General features: G+C 48.2%; 1 protein-coding gene across 1 annotated transcript in view; it reads right to left on the bottom strand.

Moving 5' to 3' along the window:
• The window catches only part of LOC311317339 (inactive phospholipase C-like protein 2), a gene marked incomplete at both ends in the record, with an annotated part of 72,809 nt that extends 60,894 nt beyond the window's left edge, over positions 1-11,915 (bottom strand). Inside the window, one exon of the mRNA XM_084448422.1 lies at positions 11,598-11,915. Within this exon, the coding sequence (XP_084304548.1) occupies positions 11,598-11,915 (318 nt within the window). The remainder of the gene's footprint in view (positions 1-11,597) is intronic.
• Between the last annotated feature and the right edge of the window lie 300 nt (positions 11,916-12,215).

Below are 12,215 nucleotides of genomic sequence, written 5' to 3'. Positions count from 1 at the left end.
GTCCTGTCCTGAGGGGGGGGGCTCGGGCAGAGGGTCAGGAGAGCCCGGGGGAAGGAGGAGGAGGTGGATGAATTCAAGTTCAAATTCAAAACAACTTTATTAATCCCACTAGGGGCAATTAGGGACGAACAACGTACAACAACCTACAAACAGATGAATACACCAAGGAGCTCAAATGTGGAATAAAATCCATGAAAGCTGTTGATAGGTAGCCCTGATAAACAATAAAAAAATATGTTTAAAAAAACCCATCTCCAACAGTAACAATGGTTAAAACAAACAAACAAACAAATAAATAAATAAAAACACAACGGCATTTAAATGTCAGATTGCAGAGGGGATAAAGGATTTTGAATGGCAGTTTTACAAGCAGGTAAAGCACAGCACAACGACGCCCTGATGACAACAGAGAAAATTCACTTGAAAGAACATGTCCAGAGAAAGAGCACCAGGAGCTTGCTGCTCTCAGAAAGACTGTGTTGGTTGCAGAAAGGAGTCGGGAGTGTTCGTTTCACTCCGATGGTCTTAGACCGGACTTCAACAATGCTGTTCTGGCTGGGTGCATCTTTTACAGTGAGGCTGTGAATCCAGTAGATAAAATAAAAGCCCAGAAGACTCTCGATAAGAGAGAAACGCCAGCCCTGACAGAAAAAGAATGAGTTTGTGGAGAAGGTGGATTCTGCTCCCCCCTCTTCCCAATAGCCTCAGCATGATGCACCCTCTGGCTGCTTCTCTGCCATGTCCAAAATCAATAATCACTTCCTTGGCTTCAGACGCCTACATTTAAATCCCAGAAGTCATCACACCAAGGGATAAAAACAGCGCGAGCATTCCTGCAGTCTGATTGTGAAGCTCGGAGAAGGGTAAGCGGCAGGGTGTCGGTCAGGAAATCTGACCAAATATCTGCCCTCCCTAGAGTGCCTGCGTCCGTCAGTGGACATAATGAGTCGGCCGCCGGCCTCACCTCAGGTCAGCTCCTGGTCATTAGGCGGGCAGGTGAACGAAGGCGTAGGGAGAGGAGAGTCAGAGTGCGTCCGTTCGGACGGATGACCTCCGACCCTGCTTTCCGCTCTCCTCCCATGATGGCTCACCGGGGGGGGTGGAAACTGAGGCGCCGGAGGAGGAGGCGAGAGAGAGAGAGAGGAGGAGAGAGGGAGAGAGAGAGAGGGAGCAGGAGAGAGAGAGAGAGAGAGAGGAGGAGAGAGAAAGAGGAGAGAGAGAGGAGGAAAGAGAGAGAGAGGAGGCGAGAGAGAGAGAGAGAGAGGAGGAGAGAGAGAGAGGAGGAGAGAGAGAGAGAGGAGAGAGGAGAAGAGAGAGAGAGGAGGAGGAGAGAGAGAGGAGGAGGAGAGAGAGTGGAGAGAGGAGGAGAGAGAGAGAGAGGAGGAGAGAGGGAGAGAGAGAGAGGGAGCAGGAGAGAGAGAGAGAGAGGAGAGAGAAAGAGGATAGAGAGAGGAGGCGAGAGAGAGAGAGAGAGGAGGAGAGAGAGAGAGGAGGAGAGAGAGAGAGAGGAGAGAGGAGGAGAGAGAGAGAGGAGGAGGAGAGAGAGGAGGAGGAGAGAGAGAGAGGAGAGAGGAGGAGATAGAGAGAGAGGAGGAGAGAGGGAGAGAGAGAGAGGGAGCAGGAGAGAGAGAGAGAGAGGAGGAGAGAGAAAGAGGAGAGAGAGGAGGAAAGAGAGAGGAGGCGAGAGAGAGAGAGAGGAGGAGAGAGAGAGAGAGAGAGGAGAGAGGAGGAGAGAGAGAGAGAGGAGGAGAGAGAGAGAGAGAGAGAGAGGAGGAGAGAGGAGGAGAGAGGAGGAGAGAGAGAGAGAGGAGGAGAGAGAGAGGAGGAGAGAGAGAGAGAGAGAGTGGAGAGAGCGGAGGAGAGAGAGAGAGGAGGAGAGAGAGAGGAGGCGAGAGAGAGAGAGAGAGGAGGAGAGAGAGAGAGAGAGAGAGGAGAGAGGAGGAGAGAGAGAGAGAGGAGGAGAGAGAGAGAGAGAGAGGAGGAGAGAGGAGGAGAGAGGAGGAGAGAGAGAGAGAGGAGGAGAGAGAGAGAGAGAGCGGAGGAGAGAGAGAGAGAGGAGGAGAGAGATAGAAGAGGAGAGAGAGAGAAGGGAGGAGAGAGAGAGAGAAGAGGAGAGAGAGAGAGGAGGAGAGAGAGAGAGAGAGCAGGGGGAGAGAGAGAGGAGGAGGAGAGAGAGAGGAGGAGGAGAGAGAGAGTGGAGAGAGAGACTGGAGAGAGAGGAGGAGGAGAGAGAGAGAAGAGAAGAGAGAGAGAGAAGAGGAGAGAGAGAGAGAGAGAGAGAGAGAGAAGAGGAGAGAGAGAGAGAGAGAGAGAAGGAGGAGAGAGAGGAGGAGGAGAGAGAGAGAGTGGAGAGAGAGGAGGAGAGAGAGAGAGAGTGGAGAGAGAGGAGGAGGAGAGAGAGTGGAGAGAGAGAGAAGAGGAGAGAGAGAGAAGAGGAGAGAGAGAGAGAGAAGAGGAGAGAGAGAGGAGGAGAGAGAGAAGAGGAGAGAGAGAGAAGAGGAGAGATAGAGAGGAGAGGAGAGAGAGAGGAGAGGAGAGAGGAGAGGAGAGAGAGAGGAGAGAGAGAAGAGGAGAGAGAGAGAGAGGAGAAGGACAGGCGCCGTGGTTCGGATGGGCAGGAACGGACCCCACACGCCGTTACTACGGAGATCGGGGTCCCGCGGATCCATCAAGCCCGCGCCTACGCGACCCCCGGCAACCCCCGGCAACCCCGTTACACACCGCCGCGCCCGTCTGAGCCTTCCTCAGCCGGCTGAAATGACCCGAGTGGAATTAACCCCCGGGGGTCGGCAGATGAGACGGCGAGCGGGGACGGCCCGTCTTCTGACCCACGCCCCGGAGCGGAGAGAGAGACGGAGACGAGACGGAGCGTCCTCCGCACGCTCGCCGTCTGAGCGCCGTATAAAACCCCGCGCCGGCGCCGGCGTCGCCCCTCGTGTCTTTCGAGGAGCATACAAATTAGACGACTACCCACTCACACCCCGGTGTCCAATTAATTCGATTCTCCTCGGGTGCAAAGCCCATCTTTATCTGGGGCCCAATTTCACACACGGATGATTGAGGTTCCTGTTCGCTTAGCACAAGTCATTACACAGAGAGAGGGGAGGGAGGAGAGGGAGGGATTAACCGCCAAGAGAGCCGCCCGTGTAACGCGAGCTGGGGGGGGGGGGGGGGGAGTGGGGGCTGACCCCGTGTCAGGGCTGTAGGATGGGTTCTCCTCCAGATACCTGCTGGCCAATCACAGCCCTCCAGATACCTGCTGGCCAATCACAGCCCGGTAGAACCATCTCTGGGACCGAGGGGTCGTCCTCCTCAGCAGAAGGCTTCACTGCCCACGGGATAAAGGGACAATGCTTAATACTACTACAGGATTATTATGGGCTGCCAAGGGCGCCCACATCCGAAAATCATCACTATCTATCCATCTATCTATCTATATCCATCCATCTACCTACCTACTTACCTACCTACCTACCCATCCCTCTATCTACCTACCTATCCATCTATCTATCCATCCACCTACCTACCTACCTACCTACCTACCTATCCATCCATCCATCCATCCACCTACCTACCTATCCATCCATCCATCCACCTACCTACCTATCCATCTACCTACCTACTTACCTACCCATCCCTCTATGTACCTATCCATCCACCCATCTATCTATCTATCTATCTATCCATCCATCTACCTACCTACTTACCTACCTACCTACCTACCTATCCATCTATCTATCCATCCACCTACCTACCTACCTACCTACCTACCTATCCATCCACCTACCTACCTACCTACCTACCTACCTACCTACCTACCTATCCATCCACCTACCTACCTATCCATCTATCTATCCATCCACCTACCTACCTACCTACCTACCTACCTACCTACCTACCTATCCATCCATCCATCCACCTACCTACCTATCCATCTACCTACCTATCTATCTACCTACCTACTTACCTACCCATCCCTCTATCTACCTATCCATCCACCCATCTATCTATCTATCCATCTATCTATCTACCTACCTACTTACCTACCTACCTACCTACCTACCTACCTACCCATCCATCCATCCATCCATCCATCTATCTATCTATCTATCCATCTATCTACCTACTTACCTACCTACCTACCTACCTACCTACCTACCTACCCATCCATCCATCTATCTATCTATCTATCTATCTATCTATTTATTTATTTATTTATTTATTTATTTATTTATTTATTTATTTATTTATTTATTTATTTATTTATTTATTTATTTATTTATTCTCATCAGAACTTTGCTGTTTATGTAGTTGGTCATTCTTTGTGCAACGTCATTGAAATGTGAAAATGTTAAGTTAGTACAGGAATGGTGCGTGTCTATTTTTAGAGCAGTCCACATATTTTCTTCAGGAAATGTACATTTTAGTGTTTGTGCTGAAATCTTATTTCTGACGTGTTATATTATTCGGGGGGGGGGGGGGGGGGGGGCAGGATGGCAGATGATTGAGGCATCTGTGTTCAAAGGCTTTGCCAGAGGAAGAGCTGGGAAAAATGGCAGTGTCAGAGCTATTTCACTGTATTACTTTAAATGGTAATACAGTTCCGTTTCTGCGTATAGGAGAATCAGAAAGCAATGCACTCGTTAGGTGTCTGTTATCCAGACAATGGGACTTGAGGTTTTAGCCCCAATTAAAAATCCTCGTGTGACAGAATTCTGGACACTCTCGGCTAATTTATAGACATGGGAAGATACAGCCTTCACCTGCGCGTTTGTCTGTGTGCGAGTGACCCTTTTAAAAAAAAATTTTTTTTTTATGCTCCTGGTAACTAAACTGTATCCAAATAATGATAGTCGAAATGTATGCGTTTCACACTTTCACAGATGGCTGCTTGGAGTCCAAAACTGCCCACAGAGTCCCAGAAGCCGGCAGCTCCAGCTCCTCCTCGCCCCCCTCCCCCTCCTCTCCCTCCTCACCCCCCTCTCCCTCCTCGCCCCCCTCCCCCTCGCAGGCCAGATACGGACTCGGGGACGCAGCAGGAAGGACGCCTGCTGTAGTTCCAGAGATGGGAGGAGGACACCACGGCACACTTCAACCACAGACGAGCCACCGCAAGCTAAGAGCTGCTGCTCGGTAAACCTTCCGAGTCGTTGCTCAGTGTGGATCCAACTCTAATAAGCTGCTGTTTTCTTTGTAATTGAGAGAGAGAGGGAGAGTGAGAGAGAGAGAGAGAGAGAGAGAGAGAGAGAGAGAGACAGAGACAGAGAGAGACAGAGAGAGAGAGTCCACATTGTAGACCAAATAAGAGTCTTAGTCTCTGAGCTTATCCTCTGGGATATGACGATATATGGTCCTGCTTGTCCTTCCCCCGGGTCAGGGGCATGTGGGAGCAGGACTGGACTGGGACAACCCACCCCCTGGGGTCGCTCAGACAAATCCCAGCCCAGGATCTTAGTCTCCGTTTGGGAAAGAATTCCACCACGCCCCCTGGCAACCAAGACAGGAGAGAGATCTGAGACAGGAGCCATGGACACCGTCAACCAATCAGCCTGTTAGAACTGGGTAGCCCTAAACCAACCAGGAAGTGATATAGACTGAACAGGAGAGATGCAGGGACGATTATCAATCATACGAGGGGCATTTTGGTGTTTGGGAGGGAGGTGGGTTGTGTGACTGCCTCTTTTCTTTTTCTTAAAGATATTTTTAGGGCTTTTCAGCTTTAATGGGACAGGACAGTTTGAGAGAGACAGGAAATGTGGGAGAGAGAGAGGTGAGGACATGCGGCACAGGACCCGAGCCGGGAATCGAACCCAGGTCCGCCGCGCGAAGGACTAGCATTCATATGGGGCGTGCCTTACCCAGTGAGCTACCGGGGCGCCCCAGACTGCCTCTTTTCTATCCTGTTTATGTGCACCGTGATATGAGCTGTGAAAATGACTACATTTCTGTTCAATACATCAACAACTAGCCAGAGGACGTTCTGAGACAAAGGCTGAGGAATTCCCTACTCCAATTACCATTTTCGTCTCAAGGGTTTATTCTATTCAAAAACAGAATATATTATGTATAATGATTATATAACTTATTCGATTTTTGATATGACCTAGATATAATAGAGAAACTAAATATTCTCCAGACACCATTATTACTACACTGTGAAAAGAGAGGATCTAGACAGCATTGTTGTGTTGAGAGTGAGACCATAGAAACTAGTGCACCCAATGTAAGCGCTGGTGTCTGTCAGGGTGTCCGAATGTCAACCCAATTAAAATTAAAAACATAACTGAAGTTTCTGAAACACCAAAAGAGGTTGTTAAATCAGAACTTTGGTGTTTGCAAAAGAAAGCTGTGAATTCTTTATTTTTTTGGATACATTGAAAACTGAACAAAGAGTTGTGTCTTCTCAACCTCAATCTGTGCAGTTGCATAAAAATGTTATTACATATGGTATAAAATAAATAAAGATAGATATGTTTATCAATCAATGTTTAGCAAATAATTTGGTATTATTGCCTGGACAAATTTTAGGAACTTAAATTTAATAACTTGTGTTCCCAGAGAACGGTGGCCCTCACCGTTCTGTTGCCATGTCTAGCTCAGCGGGCGGGGCAGCTCAGCTCAGGGGGCGTGGCAGCTCAGCTCATAGAGCACCTCCCTGTTAGGATCAACAAAACCTATACTCCCTAGAACGTCCTTTCCTGAGCGTGCTAAATGGCTCAGTTGACGGGCTTAATGAGGGATGTGTTTCTTATTGAGGGAGGGGGCCGTCCTCCTCCCTGCTGATCCCCAGTGAACAGAGGAGCGAGGAGAGGGAGGTGTGTGTGTCCAGGGTGTGCGAGGAGAGGGAGGTGTGTGTGTGTCCAGTGTGAGCGAAGAGAGGGAGGTGTGTGTGTCCAGGGTGAGCTGGGATTTTAAACCATGCAGTCAGGCAGCATGTGTGCGATTTCCCAGGCATGCGCTTTATTCCTCTCCATGTCCGAGGAAAACAAGTCAAAAGAGTATATTTATGTTTTTGTTGGTGGTTCTGTGACGCAGAAGATGTAGAGTGAATTTGAGTCTTCACTTGATTTAGATTAAATATTCAAATTGTTCTAAAAACGTGATTTAGCTGTAGTAGGTCCTATGAGAATACTATTGTTGTGCCCTGAGGGTTAGCGGTAATGTGGTTTAAAAGTGGCCAGTCAAGCACCCACTGACAGGCTAACATAATGGCCCCCAACAAACATTCAGTCGTTGGTTCATGTTTAGACTCAAACTCTCTACCCTCAAGGCTGGTTCCTATCTGCGGGACCACAGTGGGGGCTGATGGTTCAGGGAACCACTACTACTGGGAGAACTGAAACTCCAAATGGTTCTTCTGAGATGTTTCAAGGTGAAACGACTGATTAGGGGTGATAGACGTGTGTCTATTGTTCTGCCTCTAACCCTGAATTGTAATTGTGGGCCTGTGATTGAATCCCATAAGACAGTTACCACTTCCCCTTGCATTAGCGCTGGGTATTGGCAAGGACCTCACAATACCAGGGCTGTGCAATAAAATCGATACAGCAATGCATTGCAAATTTTTTTTCTGCGATACTTTCGATTTTCCACGGTACAGTATCGACACAGAAAAAAAATATATATATTTTATTTTATTTTTGCACAAGGAAAATATAAAAAACAAGACAGGGAATAGATACACAATACTGTGCAAAAGTCTTCGGCCTCCTAACAAAACTGTGTAAAGCCATTTATCTGGACAGTAAGTGTTCATATAAGCAGCCAAGTGGCCATGCGGTTAGAGTGTCCACTCTGAGACTGGGAGGTTGTGAGTTCGATCCCCGTGAGTTCGATCCCGTCCGAGTCATGCCAAAGACTCAAAATGCTACCGAAGCCTCCCTGCTTGGAAAACAGCATTAAGGGCTGGACTAGGGGTGAGGCCCTGCGTCAAGTGTTGATTTACTATATAACTAGGGCTGGGTTTAAAAAATAGATTCTGAATCAAATGATTCAGAATCGATTCATGAATCTCAAAATCGATCTTTTATTTAATCAATGAATGAATAAATTAAGGAATGAATAGTTCATTCATTCAATGATTCATTCATTCATTCATTTTTGGAAATCAGTATCGATACCCAGCCCTAGTATTGATGTGTTGCATAACTTGGCAGTCATGTAATTAAGGTTACAACTAAAAAAAACAGGTTTTAGTAACACTAACCGAATCGATATTGAATCAAATCGAATTGAATCGTGATAATAGATTCTGAACCTTGTGAATCGGAATCTAATCGATTCTTGAAATTCGATACCCAGCCCTATATACAACATTACAGTCAATACAAATAAACATTTCGTTCTCATAAGTTTGGTATGCGTAAATTAACTAACGCCGGTGAGGGCAGAAAACAGTGGTGAGCAGTGTTAAAGCAACGACTCAGTGAACACGGCGTCTGACCCGACACCCAGTAACACCAGTCACACCGACAACCGTGACGAGCCTAATAAGAAGGGAATCATAAATAATACATAAAGATTAAAGCTTTTATAAAGAGCCAGAAGCAGCTATCCCATCATTACCTGCCTAAGAGCATTGTGGGTACTCAGTAGAGTCATTGTGTTTTAGAGTGTAAACACCTGAACGATGGTTACATGAATAAAATTCAGTACAAGTGAATTGATTTTTTTTTTTTCCTTAACTACCTATTGTGTTGGACCGACTGAATGGCCGACTAATTGACCGGCAGGAAGCATCTGAGGCCAACTGACTGACTGTGACTGAGAAAACCCAAATAACCCCGACGAGAGCGATTCAGGTGAGGTGGGAGAGGTCGCGTCAGTTTGAGGAAGGGGAAGGTTGAGAGGGTTAATGAATGATAGGACAAACTGATAGAGGGGCGATGGAAGCGCCCACTTCTAAACAGCGGAGTGGCCTCTGATCTGATGACAAGTGATTTTATGATCCGTTTCTTTACAGCACCGTTTTCATGGCTTTTTGTGACTTTTCGTGACTTCGAAATAAACAACTGACCTTCCATTTGCTAGAGGTCAAGGACTCCGCTGAGCGAGAGAGAGAGACAGAGAGAGAGAGAAAGAGAGGGGTGAGAGAGAGAGAAAGAGAGGGAGAGAGAGAGAGAAAGAGAGGGAGAGAGAGAGAGAAAGAGAGGGGTGAGAGAGAGAGAAAGAGAGGGAGAGAGAGAGAAAGAGAGGGAGAGAGAAAAAGAGAGGGAGAGAGAAAAAGAGAGGGAGAGAGAAAGAGGGGTGAGAGAGAGAAAGAGGGGTGAGAGAGAGGAAGAGGGGGGGAGAGAGAGAGAGAGAGGGGTGAGAGAGAGAGAGAGAGAGAAAGAGAAAGAGAGGGGGGAGAGAGAGAGAGGGGTGAGAGAGAGAGAGAAAGAGAGGGGTGAGAGAGAGAAAGAGAGGGAGAGAGAGAAAGAGAGAGGGGGGGGGGAGTAGAAGGGAGGATAAAGAGGAACATGTTTGTGAGCCGTGATAGCCGTGATAGCGGTCACTCACAGCCCACAACATCACAGCGGGGACTTCCTGCCCCTCTCTGCAGGCTGGACGACAGTCGGTCCATTCTCTTTCAACGAGCAGCGCGGCGCCTGCAGCTGTCCCCCGCCAGGCTTGTGTAACCGGGCTGCACTGCGCAGCACCCCTCTGGTCACTAACAGCTCAGGTTGTCACCTCAGACTGGACGCCAGTGGTGGAGAGATACAGCCGGGCTTTGGCGGCTTCAAAGACGGACACGCGCTCAGAGAATGGCTCAGTGACAGCCCGTCTCCTGGGCCTACGCCTACAGACCGAGTTAACGCCTTAATGAGCACAACCCTGTAATTGCTATTGGAACTATGAATGAATTGACAGTAGAGTAGCTCTTCCAGATTCCCATCATGCCTTTATAGGGTTATATTCCCCGTGTCATGACAGACAACGCTTTCCATTCTGACCATGAGGTAGTAGCCTCCTCGGCCGGTGGATGGACCAGTCCAAACGCAGAGCTAACGTGCTGCTAATGCTAGGAGTTTAGTGATGATAGGAGAGTGCACACCTCCAGCCCAAGCACCACTTTCAAAACCACAGAGAAAAACATCACGCTAGTGTGAACCTTGGCGTGCACGTAGGTCTCGATTCAAGGTGCGTTTGTCACTATTGCTTGATCTCTTCACAGATATCCACAGGAGTCTCAACAGAATGGACAGTAAAGGCACATCCTACGGGTGAGGGGATGGTCTGTTAAAAAAGGGCAAGTGGTTATCTAATTATCTACCCTGAAAGAGTCACACATACACACGTAACCTCTAATGACTCGTCTACTGGCATTTCATGCGTAGCACTCATGCTGTTCATCCCAAAAATAGAATCTGAACTTTTCAATAGGCTACATGAATCACATTATCATAACAATTAGCTAACAATTATCTAACTGGATATTAACTCAGGCACTTAGCCAGACACATCATGGGTCCTCTTTACCAGACTGGTTCATCAAGAATCCTTTGCCCTGGATCTGTTCAGTTTTAAAACTACGACAGCAAAGTGATTTCAATGGCTTTGTAATATCCTAAACATGAAATTCTGAGTTAGCTTGTGATGAGTCAATCCCATTTTTTTACAACATGATACACTTTTCATTCCCATCAATGATATTTCTCTTATTATGAACTGCAGTGAATTTCGCCAGCTCAGAGAAGGGATGAGAAATGTAAGGTTTAGCCTCAACGATGTCCCACTGAATTTCCTGGAATGGCCGATGGATTTCTCGTCAACACCGTTACACAGAAAACCCTGGGGGTGAGAGATCCAGGAGTTTCTTTAATGAGGATTCCCCAACATCTCCGTGGATCCCAGCCTACAGTGGGCCTGAGCGAAGAGCAGGCAGCGTGGAGTTCGCCCACACATCCTCAGGGAATCCAACAACGCAGGAAATAGATAGAATTACATCGGGTTGTGTGCCAGTTGCTAAGCAAACCAGGTCTAATATGACAAAATGTCAGTCTCGCCACTGGGTGATCCCAGTCCCACCGCTCTACAGCAATTCAACCATCTCCACGGGCCTCCTTAACCCAGTCTGTCACGCTGCAGAATCTGGAGACATCCTTCGGGCTGCAATAGTCCTCCACAACGGTGCTCTTAAATTCACCATTGAGGTTGTCTAGAGGGCTTAACCGAGCATCAGCCTATGAAACGGATAACCTTACTCGGGTTTAACTAAATTAGAATTTTGATCACACTTTAAAGCAACAACTTACATGTCGAGACACGTAAACTAGCATGATGATGCACGCTGACGGGACTGCGGACGACATTATTCCACCTTTTGTGAAACTTGAATCAGCATCCGCATGAGGATTGCAACAGAGGCATGTTGGAAACTTTGACGCCCTTACATTGCCTATCACATTACCAAATACATGTTCTACACAGAGTATAGCCTAGACCTATTCCTCTCACTTGTGTTCCAGACTTATGTTTGTGTAACCTACATGTAAGCTGTGATTTATGATGGATGTGTTAGATTTTAGATACGGCTACTAACAAAGACATCTCAAAGTCGACTGTTTTCATTGCTGGCCCACTATGGGGATCAGTAGCTCAGAGGACAACAAACCAACCTTCATAATGCCACAAGGTGTGCTCCCCCCACCGTGGCTCCGTTCGGCTGAATTATCTCGGCTGCCAATCCGTGGACTGCTGTGTTCTTTGTATCTTCCGTTGGTGTAAACTCCTTCGGCTCCGTACATCGGGTGCGCCGCAAAAGCAGCCGCAGAAGCGTCCAGGTATCCCCGCATGCCCGTCGGAGGCAGCCCGGTGGCGTCATTGTTGTTCAGACCCGTTATATTTATATTTGTCGCGCCCTGTGCCTGTGACAAAGCAGCAGGATCCAAAAAATGTCCCGACCCAGCGTCGGAAGCATGTACCCCTGCCATCATCCGCGGATGTTACAGCAACACACTCAACATAACGCGACGACCCATTGTCTCAAATCAGAGGACACATCTGAGTCAAGCCCGCTGGTTTGTAGACATGTCTAAGCCCCTGATCATCCGTCCACCGTCGAAACGCGAGTCCTCGGACCCTGGACTGGACACACAGCACACTCCGTCTGATCCAACTCTTGAGATTGTGGATGGGTCGTGAGACGAGCAGATGGTGCGCTGTGTGGGATCCGGCGTGTGATTAGCTTGCTGCTCGCGTTCAAGAAAGATCCCGCGTCGAAACTGTAGTGGCTA

The sequence above is a fragment of the Borostomias antarcticus genome (genome assembly GCF_949987555.1).
Source record: "Borostomias antarcticus genome assembly, chromosome: 14".
In the NCBI taxonomy this organism is placed as follows: domain Eukaryota; kingdom Metazoa; phylum Chordata; class Actinopteri; order Stomiiformes; family Stomiidae; genus Borostomias; species Borostomias antarcticus.
Note: the sequence above shows the minus strand (reverse complement) of the source record. Positions and strands in the feature narration are given on the sequence as shown.